The sequence below is a fragment of the Hoplias malabaricus genome, chromosome 15, assembly GCF_029633855.1.
Source record: "Hoplias malabaricus isolate fHopMal1 chromosome 15, fHopMal1.hap1, whole genome shotgun sequence".
Classification (NCBI taxonomy): domain Eukaryota; kingdom Metazoa; phylum Chordata; class Actinopteri; order Characiformes; family Erythrinidae; genus Hoplias; species Hoplias malabaricus.
Window position 1 is genome coordinate 8,336,660 of NC_089814.1, and position 16,809 is coordinate 8,353,468.

The 16,809-nt window shown below is 46.9% G+C and overlaps 1 protein-coding gene across 1 annotated transcript in view; it reads right to left on the bottom strand.

Annotated features, from left to right (window-relative positions):
• Nucleotides 1-441: 441 nt before the first annotated feature.
• Nucleotides 442-16,809, bottom strand: part of dmgdh (dimethylglycine dehydrogenase) — a 33,583-nt gene continuing 17,215 nt past the window's right edge. The window contains exons 7-16 of the mRNA XM_066646680.1: nt 16,601-16,799; nt 16,167-16,336; nt 8,505-8,658; nt 7,264-7,429; nt 6,647-6,777; nt 5,391-5,608; nt 4,211-4,368; nt 3,655-3,714; nt 2,725-2,859; nt 442-2,249 (exon numbers count right to left, since the gene is read on the bottom strand). Coding sequence (XP_066502777.1) covers nt 2,037-2,249; nt 2,725-2,859; nt 3,655-3,714; nt 4,211-4,368; nt 5,391-5,608; nt 6,647-6,777; nt 7,264-7,429; nt 8,505-8,658; nt 16,167-16,336; nt 16,601-16,799 — 1,604 coding nt within the window. The 3' untranslated portion in view covers nt 442-2,036. The remainder of the gene's footprint in view (nt 2,250-2,724; nt 2,860-3,654; nt 3,715-4,210; nt 4,369-5,390; nt 5,609-6,646; nt 6,778-7,263; nt 7,430-8,504; nt 8,659-16,166; nt 16,337-16,600; nt 16,800-16,809) is intronic.

Here is a 16,809-nt window from a genome sequence, read left to right on the forward strand (position 1 = left end):
ATTTAACTATCTCTGGATATTTTCACAGACTCATTTATGCTCACCTGTGGACAGTTTTACACAACCTGGAGGAGACCCACGCAGACACAAGGAGAACACACCACACTCCTCGCAGACAATGATATGCCACACTATTTACCGAACCACTGTACCACCCTGCACGTCAAAATACACTTACATGTATTATTTTTATAAATAATTTAAATAGATTAATATTGTGTGAGTGTGTGCCAATCGGCCATTTGTATAAATATTGCCCCTTAATCTTAAATTAATACCATTACAAAATCATCATAATTTATTTTAAATGAATTATTATAAGACATCCATATGGAATACATCCCAAAGGAAGAGTATTAAGTCTATAAAAGGTCAAAGGAAAAAGAAGTGTTAAGGGCATATATCATCATCATCTTTTCCGCTTATAAATTTCAGGGTTGTGAACAATTAAGGACATATACGGTAAGTTTATTCTAGAAATTATTGAGCAGTAAATGATACACAATGAAGTAAAAATGACACATTTACTGAAATATTTCAGTTTATATTGTGACAACAATGTGCTTTCCATTCACAGCAAAATTGCTTGTCCAAGGCAGAGGTCAGTGTGTGTGTGTGTGAGTGATAATGAGCACCATGGCATAATGAGTTTGATGCGGTAAACCAGGTTAAAAATGTGTTTATTGCCTATAAAAGGCACACATTAAAAAAAAAAGTAGAATTTTAAGCAAACTCATCCATGATCTGATCATGTTAAACCACAAAAACTTAAATTTAAAACATAGAATTGTTCCCAAACCCCTTCAAAACACTCCAGAATTGGTGAGATGAATACTTTGAATATACAATATACATTTAAGACATTAGTGTGTTGGAATAAAAGAAAATTCACATGTGTCCTTACATTTAGTTTCACAGGACAATCACTGTTAGTTTCTGTTTAACTGGTAGCCCCTGATCTTATATGAAAAAACTATGCTTATATTAAAGAGGACATTGCCCTGCCCCCTGCCCCCTGACCATGAGTCCTTGTGTTAACGAGGTTAATCAGAGCAAAACAGACACAACGAGCACAGAGAAATAAGAGCAAGAGAAAGAAAACCGAGCGAAAACGGCTAAAAACCAGAGCTTCTGCTCCTCGCTCCTCACTGCTGTGCGCTCGGGGTCGGGGTGAACAGCGAGCGGCTCGTTATCATTTAAAGGAACAGGTGCTGAAATAGACAGGGGGAGAACACTGCTGTGGTGTTTTGACCAAATCATGTCACAGACCCTGTGTTCCCTGAGGGGAATATGTTCCCTTTAACACTACAGCTGTAAATATGATGTAGAATGTAATGCTGCTTTGATTCAGAAAAATGATGCATTTTTGTTTTACAGATAAAATCTGCAACCTTTTCATTCTCAATAGTCTTTAACTATAGCACTAATAGTTCCCTATTCGATGACACAACGTATGTCCAAAAGTTTGTAGAACCCTAATGAGTGATTTCTTCTACTTTAATGTGCACACCTTCAATTTTACAGTGTGAAACAAAAAGTGATGCTTGGGAGCAGATGGTCTAGAGCCTAACGTCACCATGCTCAAGGCGAAATAGAAAACCCACCAGCACTGGGCTGTGGAGCCTTGTTCTTTAAAGTGGTGGCGTTCCATCCAAAAGAGTATGGATGAGTTGGAATGGTCATTTATCCAACATCACCACCTGACCTCACTGATGTTCCCCTGGCAGAATCCCATCAAATCCTCACAGCAAAACCTCCAACATCTAGTGTAAAGCTTTTATTACACTGCTACTGCAGCAAAGGGTGATGCACTTAGAAGAAATGTTGAATAAGAAGCTGTCCGCAAACTTATGTCCAGAGTGTATGCCTTTAAATCAATCTCATGGTTGAAGTAATTTATATTTTTACTTTATACAAAATGACAGTCATTCGATGTCAGTGAAATACACAAACTTTCCCAAACACACATCTCCCCCCGAGACCGACCACATACACCACCCAATGTCCAGTTCTTACAAACCCGTTTCCTATATAATTCACACTGTACTTTTGGATTTCTTTTGAAGGCGGGTTCTGGTGGGTTCAGTGAGGACCAGAGGCTCCTGGACCACTGTGGCTGGATATTTCTTTCCCAGGAGCTCTATATCCACCTTCTGACCGATGGTGGCCAGCTGGATGGGTAGGTAACCGAAGGCCAGACTCTGCTGAGTGGAGTAGCTGTAGGCTCCAGAGGTTGTGTTTCCCACGACCTGTCGAGAGAAAACAACATCCAGTTTGGATTTCTAGTCCAATAAACTCAGACTACACACCGTCAGATACAATAAGCACTCCTAAAAACTCTTCTGGGACATTGCTGTGGGGATTTTGTTGCATTCAGCCATTTAAACCTGAGATGAGATGTAGTACTGATACTGCATTATCAGTTCTGGATCACACCACAAATCATCCCAGAACTACAGGATGGAGCTCCATTGATCGAGAGGATGCAGCTCCATTGTTCCACAGCTCTATATCCCTCTAGCCAACTCTTGGCATTGGGCACACTGACCTAAGGATCATGCAGCTGCTTCAGGAGCATCTCATTCTGAAAGTCAATATTTTTCTATGGAGATTATACTGTGTCTACAATGGGCTCATCTTAAAATTACAGGTGGTGGCCTCAAATCGTTGGACATGTGGTGGACCTCATAGTGAGAATGGTTAAGGCTAAATGATAGACTTTACCTTGCCCTCGTGCCAGATGGTCTCATTGCCCTCGGGGTCGATGTCGTCCGTGTACACAGTGAGGTATGCCAGTTTTCTCTTTAGTCCCTGAGCCTTGATCTCCTGTAGAGCCTTCTTCCCTATGAAATCTGCAGACTGACACAGACACACACACACACACACACACACAGGGTGCCTTAAAACACTGAGTGGATTTTTAAATTATTACTGAATTTGACAGAATAAGAATCTGAAATTTTGGTCTTTAGTCTTAATATTAAAGCTGCAAAATTGTCAGGTCACACAGATTTGACCCTTACTACACTTTTGTTGTAACAATGACGCTATAAATATATAATATTAATGATTCATTCATTGTCTGTAACCCTTCTCCAGTTCAGGGTTGTGGTGGGTCCAGAGTCTACCTGGAATCATTGAGCACAAGGCGGGAACACACCCTGGAGGAGGAGCCAGTCTTACCCACGCAGACACAGGGAGAACACACCACACTCCTCACAGACAGTCACCCGGAGGAAACCCACGCAGACACAGGCAGAACACACCACACTCCTCACAGACAGTTACCCGGAGGAAACCCACGCAGACACAGGGAGAACACACCACACTCCTCACAGACAGTCACCAAGAGGAAACCCACACAGACACAGGGAGAACACACCACACTCCTCACAGACAGTCACCGAGAGGAAACCCACGCGGACACAGGGAGAACACACCACACTCCTCACAGACAGTCACCCGGAGGAAACCCACGCAGACACAGGGGGAACACACCACACTCCTCACAGACAGCCACCCGGAGCGGGACTCGAACCCACAACCTCCAGGTCCCTCGAGCTGTGTGACTGCGACCCTAACCTGCTGCACCACAGTGTCGCCCTGCTGTATAATATGGTAACAATAGAAAACAAGCATTAAAAAGACAGCTACCTTGTTAAGTTTGATGAAGTAATCCAGACCAGCCTCCAGAGGATTGGTGTCACAGTTCATCTACAGACAACCACATGTTGAGAAAGGTCAGATTCAGCAAAATTAATGTCAGTCCTTGATGTGGCTGTGCATAGTGTCCGCACCACTCCTCAAAGGTTTGAAATATAGTTTCAATCGAATATAGCCAAGCTGAATGATTGTAGATATACTCAGTGATCGATGTGGCTGGAATAATGAACAGAGCTGTATATGATTATGAAATTATGGCTTTAAATCACTGAACATCTGGACATTTACACTTGTGAAGGTCCAATCCCGGGGCAGCACACTGTAAACATTATTTGAATTGCAGTGTCATATCATTCTTTCGATCCCAAAATACTCAAAACGTCTTAAATACATGTTATTGTAATATTTCAATCTAATTTATTATTGCATCATAAACGTGATCCCAAATATAGGTCATTTTCAAACAAATTTACCTGGCAACATCTGGGACAGTTTCATATATAGTCAGTTCTCGCTGTGTGTGTGTGTGTGTGTGTGTGTGTCTGACCTCAGCCCCCCAGCCCCTGAAGCCTTTCTCCAGTCTGAGAGAAGACATGGCGTAGGTGCCGAAGTTATCAATGCCCTCCTCCTGACCAGCCTTCATCACGGCCTCATACACCTCAGACAACTGCGGCATGTCCACATACAGCTCCCAGCCCAGCTCCCCTTAGAGCACACACAAGGACAGAGATAGAGTCATGATTAATCCTCATTCTGCACACATTCTGCACAACCGAAAAAGCCTGGGGTGTTATTTAAAACCCAGCATTGGTAATACTTTAGAATACTTTTTTCTAAAGCAGCCTGTGTGATGTCTGACACATGTGAACAACAACATTCCACAACAATAAAGATATAACAAAAATATAGATGCTTATGTCAGTTGTGATGAAAGGCTTATGTAGTGGTCATAACCACATGAAGCTTTATGAATGATCAGAGTGTTACCAGGTTATCACCGGACATCAGAGACTGCCCTATCACAGACCCAACCCCCAGGACTCAGATACTCAAGAGTTGGGAACCCCTGACGATGGACATCTCTTTACCTTAAAGCAGCGCTAGGTAGGATTTGGTATTTTAGCTCCTGGGCTCCCTCTACTGTTGAAGAGTGTAATTTACAGTTTCAGCACTGCCCTGAAACCACGGGGGAGGGGGGAGGGCGACGGTTCCTACCTTCCTCCAGAATTTCAATACTGAGCCCTGAGTAGCAATAACAGAGGCTCAATTACAGGTCAGTGAAGCATTATAGTGATTTTGAAGGTGTAATTATAAGGTAAAAATATTACACTGTGTTCCTTTAAGGAAGGGGAATGCCTCATAACCTGCACAACAAGGAAACACAGTTCTGAGAGACCACCAAACTGACAGCTTGCTTTGCTCTGGTTCCCAATGTTGAACCAACTCAGTCTGTATCCCACTCTGCGAGTATGAGCGGTTCCTCTGAGTTGGAGGTTCTTGAATCTCCAGCTTGGGGGTGTCCGAGTGTCAGGAGTTCCTCAGAATTCAGTGCGGGGGTCCATGGTAGCACAAGCAGACCAATGATGTCCCCATGATACAACTGCACATACTAATAAAGTTAAGCTGTATGTTACAGAATATTCCTATATTTTCTACATGCTTTTCCCAGAAGGCAGCAGTGTGAGGAAGTAGGCCATCACATGGGTGAGAAACCCCCATGCCCATACCTGTGTAAGATATGCGTATGGCCCTGAGCTGGATGCCGGCGAGACTGATAGATTTACAGTGAAGGAATTTAAAGGCGCTGTCGCTCAGGTCCTCATTGGTCAGTTTCTGAAGAACTTTACGTGAGTTTGGACCAGCCACTCCCAAGACCCCGATACTGTCCGTGATATTGGAGATCTCCACATCATACCCTCCATCCGCTGCCTCTGTCTCTATCCACCTGAGAGAGAGAGAGAGAGAGACAGAGAGAGCAAGAGAGAGAGAGAAAAAGAGAGAGAAAGAGCGTGCAAGAGAGAGAGTGAGAGACAGAGAGAGAAGGGGAGAGAGAGTGAGAGAGAGAGAGCGAGAAAGAGCAAGAACGAGAGCGAGAGAGACAGACAGAGAGAGAGCGAGAGACAGAGAGAGCGAGAGACAGAGAGAGAGCGAGAGACAGACAGAGAAAGAGACAGAGAGAGAGAGAGAGACAGACAGACAGAGAAAGAGAGAGAGCGAGAGACAGAGAGAAAGAGAGACAGACAGAGAAAGAGAGAGAGAGCGAGAGACAGAGAGAGCGAGAGACAGAGTGAGAGAGAGACACAGAGAGAGAGAGACACAGAGTGAGACAGACAGAGTGAGAGAGAGAGAGAGAGACTACTTGCACTGTTCTGATATCTGATAATGAATCATTAACTAAGCAACACTCCACTGGACTTAAATGTTCTTAGGTCTGTCCACTAGGGGTCAGCCTAAGCTCAAGTATGGAGTTAACATCTGAGCAGAATGGTGTGCAGCGTGCTGTTTTCTGATTGGTGGAAGGGAGGAGGAAAGCTAGAAAAACAGCTAGTCCAGGCTTCACACTCCGGAGATCTAAAATAGGGTCTTGTTGACACACACTGGAACACGCGACTCACTCTATTTACAACCACAGGCCAAGAAGCACCAACTGGGTGTGTGTGTGTGTGTGTGAATCTGTTTACACACTCATATTGAAGGGACTTCATTTATCATTCAATCTTAAAGGGTAAGGGTTAGTGTATATTTGGTTTCAATTATGATTTACTCTTCTCCTGTAATTTACTGTAAAGTTGTACAATGCCATGTTTGTTTTGATGTAAAACATAAATATCAATAATATTAATAATAATAATAATAATAATAAAAAGTTACTATCCTGAGATAAAGTGTTTTAAGTTTGGATTTATAAAACATTAAAAGGTTAAATAAACATGCACATGTCCACACACACACACACACACACACACACACACACGAGACTAACCTAAGATCGTGCAGTTCTGATCCCGAGCCAGTGATGAGCAAGAACTCCCCAGGTGCCAGCTGGGTAATGGTGACCTCAGCATAAACACACCCCCTCCGGGTCAACATGTGACTGATGTTGGTCAGACCCACCTGACAGCAGGGAACAATCAGAGAAACATTAGGAAACCAAAATCTAAACCTGCTTCGGCTCATTTCAGGAGTCTAAACCGAGACTTGTTCAAACAACAACAGCCACAACTCTGAAGGCAGTGATTATGAATAAACACATGCTATAGTAAGAACCATAGGAGAAAACAAGACGCTAACCACAACTGGTTTCAGCTTCTAAACCCAAGCCTGTGGCCCTGATCTATTCATAGGAACTGGGAAAGTATATCTCTCCTAGTCCCTGCCTCAGAGACGGTCTGAAAACGGGAGCTGCTGTTGAGGCCCCTCGGGGATGTGTGCCTGTTTGTTTCCTATGGGACTGTTTTTGTTGTAGCAACATTTAAAATTGACGTTTTCTTTCTCGTCATTTCCATTAGGGCTTTGTTGGTTGGGGGTGTTGCGTGTCAGGGTAAATCTAACATCTGTACATTGCTTGGAAAAGGCCCATCTGCCTCTCCTTTCTCTCACCTTGGGCAGGGTGTTGGCGAACAGTCGGTCCAGCAGCACGTGCGAATCCTTCCCTTTGACTATGAACTTCCCAAAAGGAGACAGGTCAATGACTCCCACTTTCTCCATCACCAGTTTACACTCGCGTCCCACCGGCCCAAACCAGTTTGTCCTTTTAAAACTGGGCCTAAAACAAAGAGGATCAAATGCCTCAAATGAGGAAAGGATGGGTTCCGTGGAGGAGGCTGCACTATGTGCAGAAGTGTCCAGGCAGTCTTTCTAGTGTAAACCAGAGGGGTGTAAATATATGGAACAGTGGAACTGCGTTCTCTGTGATCACGAAGTGCCATGCGGTACCTTTGGGGTGTGTCTGAGTGGTGTTTGTGATCCTGAAACAACCATCCAACAGCAGGAGCTAACATTAGTAATGCTCTCACTGCTGAATGCAATCAAATCCTCACAGCTGGAATGTTCTGACATCTAAATTGTGAGTGAATGGAGTGTGATTATTAGACTTTGCAGCAGATCACAGCGACTAAGTGTGGAGCTTCAAACCTACAGCGGTTTCAGCACCAAACACAACAAGCCGAGAAACCCTGCTACACACACACACACACACACACACACACAGAGTGTCAGAGAAAGAGAGAAAACAAGACTATAAGAGAAAAATGGATGTATATATAGTGAAGGAAACAAAGAGAAGCAGAGAGGAAGAAACAGTGAGAGAAACGGGGAGATAAAAAGAAAAAGGGAGATGGAGTGAGAAAAACAGGTTGTGTGTGTGTGTGTGTGTGTGAGAGAGAGAGAAAGAGAGAGAGAGAGAGAAAGAGAGAGTGAGTGAGTGAGTGAGTGAGTGAGTGAGTGAGAGAGAGAGAGAGAGAGACAGAGAGTTCTTTGCAGCAGGGGAGCAAAACAGAGTCTGCCAGCTTGCACTTAATTTCCTAGAAAACTAAGGAGTTCTCTCTCTCTCTCACACACACACACACACACACACACACTCAAAAGAAGCCCCAGTATCTTTTTGGTGGGCGTATATGCTGAAACACAGCTGTGAGGATTTCGTTTCTGTGTGAGTCTCATAAACAGTGAGGTCAGGTGTGATGTTGGGGGAATAGTTGTGGATCGTTAACACCATTCCAGCTCTTCCCTGTTACCATATTCATGTTCATCTGCAGGTACTGTAGTTATACAGAATGTCCCGTGTTGTAGAGTTTCCTTTTGCCCAAGGACCCTTCCTCTGTGCTGGATGTGTATTTTACCGGTAGCCCACTTCGTCTCCAGGTTTGTGAAAGTAGTGGGGCTGCTCCCAGCCGGCGTGGAATCCCATGGAGCATTTCTCCTTCAGAAGATCATACAGTCCACTCACTCTGCTGGTGGGACGTCCAGCAAAACGCTCCTCTTTAGGGTAACCCACTGAGAGAGAGAGAGAGAGAGAGAGAGAGAGAGAATTTAGTAGTGTATTTATCATCACCAAAACATACTACTAAATAATTTGATATAGTTACAGATTCATTGTTCATTCATTCAATCATTAAAATGGCCATTAAATGGCAAAGTCACTCACTTACACACCTCTGGGCAGTTTCACACACTCACCCAGTCACTCACACCTCTGGGCAGTTTCACACACTCACTCTTTCACTCAAACCTCTGAACAGTTTCACACACTCACTCTGTCACTCAAACCTCTGGACAGTTTCACACACTCACACAGTCACTCACACCTCTGGGCAGTTTCACACACTCACCCAGTCACTCACACCTCTGGGCAGTTTCACACACACTCACCCAATCACTCACCCTGTCACTCACATCTCTGAACAGTTTCACACACTCACTCTTTCACTCAAACCTCTGAACAGTTTCACACACTCACACAGTCACTCACACCTCTGGGCAGTTTCACACACTCACCCAGTCACTCACACCTCTGGGCAGTTTCACACACACTCACCCAATCACTCACCCTGTCACTCACATCTCTGAACAGTTTCACACACTCACTCTTTCACTCAAACCTCTGAACAGTTTCACACACTCACTCTGTCACTCAAACCTCTGGACAGTTTCACACACACTCACACCTCTAGACAGTTTCACACACTCACCCTGTCACTCACACCTCTGGACAGTTTCACACACTCACTCTGTCACTCAAACCTCCTGGCAGTTTCACACACACTCACACCTCTGGACAGTTTCACACACTCACTCTGTCACTCAAACGTCCTGGCAGTTTCACACACTCACCCAATCACTCACCCAGTCACTCACATCTCTGGACAGTTTCACACACTCACCCAGTCACTCACACCTCTGGGCAGTTTCACACACTCACCCAGTCACTCACACCTCTGGACAGTTTTACACACTCACCCAGTCACTCACACCTCTGGGCAGTTTAACACACACTCACCCAATCACCCACCCAGTCACTCACCCAGTCACTCACCTCTCTGGACAGTTTCACACACTCACTCTGTCACTCAAACCTCTGGGCAGTTTCACACACTCACCCAATCACTCACCCAGTCACTCACATCTCTGGACAGTTTCATACACTCACCTAGTCACTCACACCTCTGGGCAGTTTAACACACACTCACCCAATCACCCACCCAGTCACTCGCCCAGTCACTCACCTCTCTGGACAGTTTCACACACTCACTCTGTCACTCAAACCTCTGGGCAGTTTCACACACTCACCCAATCACTCACCCAGTCACTCACATCTCTGGACAGTTTCACACACTCACCCAGTCACTCACACCTCTGGACAGTTTCACACACTCACTCTGTCACTCAAACCTCTGGGCAGTTTCACACACACTCACCCAATCACTCACCCAGTCACTCACACCTCTGGACAGTTTCACACACTCACCCAGTCACTCACACCTCTGGACAGTTTCACACACTCACTCTGTCACTCAAACCTCTGGAAAGTTTCACACACTCACCCAGTCACTCAAACCTCTGGACAGTTTCACACACTCACCCAGTCACTCACACCTCTGAACAGTTTCACACACTCACTCTGTGACTCAAACCTCTGGACAGTTTCACACACTCACCCAGTCACTCACACCTCTGGACAGTTTCACACACTCACCCAGTCACTCACACCTCTGGGCAGTTTCACACACACTCACCCAATCACTCACCCAGTCACTCACATCTCTGAACACTTTCACACACTCACTCTGTCACTCAAACCTCTGAACAGTTTCACACACTAACTCTTTCACTCAAACCTCTGAACAGTTTCACACACTCACTCTGTCACTCAAACCTCTGGACAGTTTCACACACACTCACACCTCTAGACAGTTTCACACACTCACCCTGTCACTCACACCTCTGGACAGTTTCACACACTCACTCTGTCACTCAAACCTCCTGGCAGTTTCACACACACTCACACCTCTGGACAGTTTCACACACTCACTCTGTCACTCAAACGTCCTGGCAGTTTCACACACTCACCCAATCACTCACCCAGTCACTCACATCTCTGGACAGTTTCACACACTCACCCAGTCACTCACACCTCTGGGCAGTTTCACACACTCACCCAGTCACTCACACCTCTGGACAGTTTTACACACTCACCCAGTCACTCACACCTCTGGGCAGTTTAACACACACTCACCCAATCACTCACCCAGTCACTCACACCTCTGAACAGTTTCACACACTCACTCTTTCACTCAAACCTCTGGACAGTTTCACACACACTCACACCTCTGGACAGTTTCACACACTCACCTAATCACTCACCCAGTCACTCACATCTCTGGACAGTTTCACACACTCACCCAGTCACTCAAACCTCTGGACAGTTTCACACACTCACCCAGTCACTCACACCTTTGGACAGTTTCACACACTCACCCAGTCACTCACACCTCTGGACAGTTTCACACACTCACTCTGTCACTCAAACCTCTGGACAGTTTCACACACTCACACAGTCACACACACCTCTGGGCAGTTTCACACACTCACCCAGTCACTCACACCTCTGGGCAGTTTCACACACACTCACCCAATCACTCACCCTGTCACTCACATCTCTGAACAGTTTCACACACTCACTCTTTCACTCAAACCTCTGAACAGTTTCACACACTCACTCTGTCACTCAAACCTCTGGACAGTTTCACACACACTCACACCTCTAGACAGTTTCACACACTCACCCTGTCACTCACACCTCTGGACAGTTTCACACACTCACTCTGTCACTCAAACCTCCTGGCAGTTTCACACACACTCACATCTCTGGACAGTTTCACACACTCACCCAGTCACTCACACCTCTGGGCAGTTTCACACACTCACCCAGTCACTCACACCTCTGGACAGTTTCACACACTCACCCAGTCACTCACACCTCTGGGCAGTTTAACACACACTCACCCAATCACCCACCCAGTCACTCACCCAGTCACTCACCCAGTCACTCACCTCTCTGGACAGTTTCACACACTCACTCTGTCACTCAAACCTCTGGGCAGTTTCACACACTCACTCTGTCACTCAAACCTCTGGACAGTTTCACACACTCACTCTGTCACTCAAACCTCTGGGCAGTTTCACACACTCACTCTGTCACTCAAACCTCTGGACAGTTTCACACACTCACTCTGTCACTCAAACCTCTGGGCAGTTTCACACACACTCACCCAGTCACTCACATCTCTGGACAGTTTCACACACTCACCTAGTCACTCACACCTCTGGGCAGTTTAACACACACTCACCCAATCACCCACCCAGTCACTCACCTCTCTGGACAGTTTCACACACTCACTCTGTCACTCAAACCTCTGGGCAGTTTCACACACTCACCCAATCACTCACCCAGTCACTCACATCTCTGGACAGTTTCACACACTCACCCAGTCACTCACACCTCTGGACAGTTTCACACACTCACTCTGTCACTCAAACCTCTGGGCAGTTTCACACACACTCACCCAATCACTCACCCAGTCGCTCACACCTCTGGACAGTTTCACACACTCACCCAGTCACTCACACCTTTGGACAGTTTCACACACTCACCCAGTCACTCACACCTCTGGACAGTTTCACACACTCACACAGTCACTCACACCTCTGGGCAGTTTCACACACTCACCCAGTCACTCACACCTTTGGACAGTTTCACACACTCACCCAGTCACTCAAACCTCTGGACAGTTTCACACACTCACACAGTCACTCACACCTCTGGGCAGTTTCACACACTCACTCTGTCACTCAAACCTCTGGACAGTTTCACACACTCTCCCAATCACTCACCCAGTCACTCATATCTCTGGACAGTTTCACACACTCACACAGTCACTCACACCTCTGGACAGTTTCACACACTCACTCTGTCACTCAAACCTCTGGGCAGTTTCACACACTCACCCAATCACTCACCCAGTCACTCACATCTCTGGACAGTTTCACACACTCACCTAGTCACTCACACCTCTGGGCAGTTTAACACACACTCACCCAATCACCCACCCAGTCACTCACCCAGTCACTCACCTCTCTGGACAGTTTCACACACTCACTCTGTCACTCAAACCTCTGGGCAGTTTCACACACTCACCCAATCACTCACCCAGTCACTCACATCTCTGGACAGTTTCACACACTCACCCAGTCACTCACACCTCTGGACAGTTTCACACACTCACTCTGTCACTCAAACCTCTGGGCAGTTTCACACACACTCACCCAATCACTCACCCAGTCACTCACACCTCTGGACAGTTTCACACACTCACCCAGTCACTCACACCTCTGAACAGTTTCACACACTCACTCTGTGACTCAAACCTCTGGACAGTTTCACACACTCACCCAGTCACTCACACCTCTGGACAGTTTCACACACTCACCCAGTCACTCACACCTCTGGGCAGTTTCACACACACTCACCCAATCACTCACCTAGTCACTCACATCTCTGGACAGTTTTACACACTCACCCAGTCACTCACACCTCTGGGCAGTTTCACACACACTCACCAAATCACTCACCCAGTCACTCACACCTCTGGGCAGTTTCACACACACTCACCCAATCACTCACCCAGTCACTCACACCTCTGAACAGTTTCACACACTCACTCTTTCACTCAAACCTCTGGACAGTTTCACACACACTCACACCTCTGGACAGTTTCACACACTCACCTAATCACTCACCCAGTCACTCACATCTCTGGACAGTTTCACACACTCACCCAGTCACTCAAACCTCTGGACAGTTTCACACACTCACCCAGTCACTCACACCTTTGGACAGTTTCACACACTCACCCAGTCACTCACACCTCTGGACAGTTTCACACACTCACTCTGTCACTCAAACCTCTGGACAGTTTCACACACTCACACAGTCACTCACACCTCTGGGCAGTTTCACACACTCACCCAGTCACTCACACCTCTGGGCAGTTTCACACACTCACCCTGTCACTCACACCTCTGGACAGTTTCACACACTCACTCTGTCACTCAAACCTCTGGACAGTTTCACACACTCACCCTGTCACTCACACCTCTGGACAGTTTCACACACTCACTCTGTCACTCAAACCTCTGGGCAGTTTCACACACTCACTCTGTCACTCAAACCTCTGGACAGTTTCACACACTCACCCAGTCACTCAAACCTCTGGACAGTTTCACACACTCACCCAGTCACTCACACCTTTGGACAGTTTCACACACTCACCCAGTCACTCACACCTCTGGACAGTTTCACACACTCACTCTGTCACTCAAACCTCTGGACAGTTTCACACACTCACTCTGTCACTCAAACCTCTGGACAGTTTCACACACTCACCCTGTCACTCACACCTCTGGACAGTTTCACACACTCACTCTGTCACTCAAACCTCCTGGCAGTTTCACACACACTCACACCTCTGGACAGTTTCACACACTAACTCTGTCACTCAAACGTCCTGGCAGTTTCACACACTCACCCAATCACTCACCCAGTCACTCACATCTCTGGACAGTTTCACACACTCACCCAGTCACTCACACCTCTGGGCAGTTTCACACACTCACCCAGTCACTCACACCTCTGGACAGTTTCACACACTCACCCTGTCACTCACACCTCTGGGCAGTTTAACACACACTCACCCAATCACCCACCCAGTCACTCACCCAGTCACTCACCCAGTCACTCACCTCTCTGGACAGTTTTACACACTCACTCTGTCACTCAAACCTCTGGGCAGTTTCACACACTCACCCAATCACTCACCCAGTCACTCACATCTCTGGACAGTTTCACACACTCACCTAGTCACTCACACCTCTGGGCAGTTCAACACACACTCACCCAATCACCCACCCAGTCACTCACCCAGTCACTCACCTCTCTGGACAGTTTCACACACTCACTCTGTCACTCAAACCTCTGGGCAGTTTCACACACTCACCCAATCACTCACCCAGTCACTCACATCTCTGGACAGTTTCACACACTCACACCTCTGGACAGTTTCACACACTCACTCTGTCACTCAAACCTCTGGGCAGTTTCACACACACTCACCCAATCACTCACCCAGTCACTCACACCTCTGGACAGTTTCACACACTCACCCAGTCACTCACACCTCTGGACAGTTTCACACACTCACTCTGTCACTCAAACCTCTGGAAAGTTTCACACACTCACCCAGTCACTCAAACCTCTGGACAGTTTCACACACTCACCCAGTCACTCACACCTCTGAACAGTTTCACACACTCACTCTGTGACTCAAACCTCTGGACAGTTTCACACACTCACCCAGTCACTCACACCTCTGGACAGTTTCACACACTCACCCAGTCACTCACACCTCTGGGCAGTTTCACACACACTCACCCAATCACTCACCCAGTCACTCACATCTCTGAACACTTTCACACACTCACTCTGTCACTCAAACCTCTAGACAGTTTCACACACTCACCCAGTCACTCACACCTCTGGGCAGTTTCACACACACTCACCAAATCACTCACCCAGTCACTCACACCTCTGGGCAGTTTCACACACACTCACCCAATCACTCACCCAGTCACTCACACCTCTGAACAGTTTCACACACTCACTCTTTCACTCAAACCTCTGGACAGTTTCACACACACTCACACCTCTGGACAGTTTCACACACTCACCTAATCACTCACCCAGTCACTCACATCTCTGGACAGTTTCACACACTCACCCAGTCACTCAAACCTCTGGACAGTTTCACACACTCACCCAGTCACTCACACCTTTGGACAGTTTCACACACTCACCCAGTCACTCACACTTCTGGACAGTTTCACACACTCACCCAGTCACTCACACCTTTGGACAGTTTCACACACTCACCCAGTCACTCAAACCTCTGGACAGTTTCACACACTCACACAGTCACTCACACCTCTGGGCAGTTTCACACACTCACTCTGTCACTCAAACCTCTGGACAGTTTCACACACTCTCCCAATCACTCACCCAGTCACTCATATCTCTGGACAGTTTCACACACTCACCCAGTCACTCACACCTCTGGACAGTTTCACACACTCACTCTGTCACTCAAACCTCTGGGCAGTTTCACACACTCACCCAATCACTCACCCAGTCACTCACACCTCTGGACAGTTTCACACACTCACCCAGTCACTCACACCTCTGGGCAGTTTCACACACACTCACCCAGTCACTCACTCCTCTGAACAGTTTCACACACTCACCCAGTCACTAACACACACACACACCTGATGTGTGTTTGGACTACGGGAGGAAACAGGAGCATCCGGAGGAAACACCCCACTCCCCACACGCAGCGGCCGAGCATCACTGTGCTGTCAAACCCATTTGTTGTAAACAGTTGGTTTCTTACCAACGTTATTGAAGCCGTACGACTCTCTGGCCTTGGCGCACAAGTATGGCACAGTGGTCCACTTCCCATAGCGGTTGGGGTCGCATTCAATCAGATCATAAGGGGGCTCACCACTCACAATCCAATCGCTGAGGAACTTCCCCACACCACCAGCATGAATTATACCATACCTGCAATAACAACAATATCAGTCAGTCGCATACTGCAGGCTTGGCCCCAGGTCCCTGGAGCTGTGTGACTGAGACACTACCTGCTGCGCCACAGTGCCGCCCTTCACTACATTTATTGCTTTTAATTCTTATTCTTTATGAAGTTACTGTCCCTCTTGTCTCTGTAAAGGATTTGAATTACCATTGTGTAAGATAGTTGCTCTATTAAAACCTTGCCTTGCCTAGGATCATACACCCCGTGTAGAGTGTGTATGGACTGTTTACCCAAAGCCGATGGCTGTCCAGTAGTTGCGGACTCCCTGGTGCGGTCCGACCATGGGCAGCAGGTCTGGAGTGTATGTGATTGGTCCAGATACAATGTTGATGATGTCTGCGTGCTTGAGGACGGGAACCATGTCCATCGCCATCTCCACATGCTCCATGATTCGGTCCAGATCAGATTCAAACAGCTCCTTCCCAAAACCTTTTAAAAC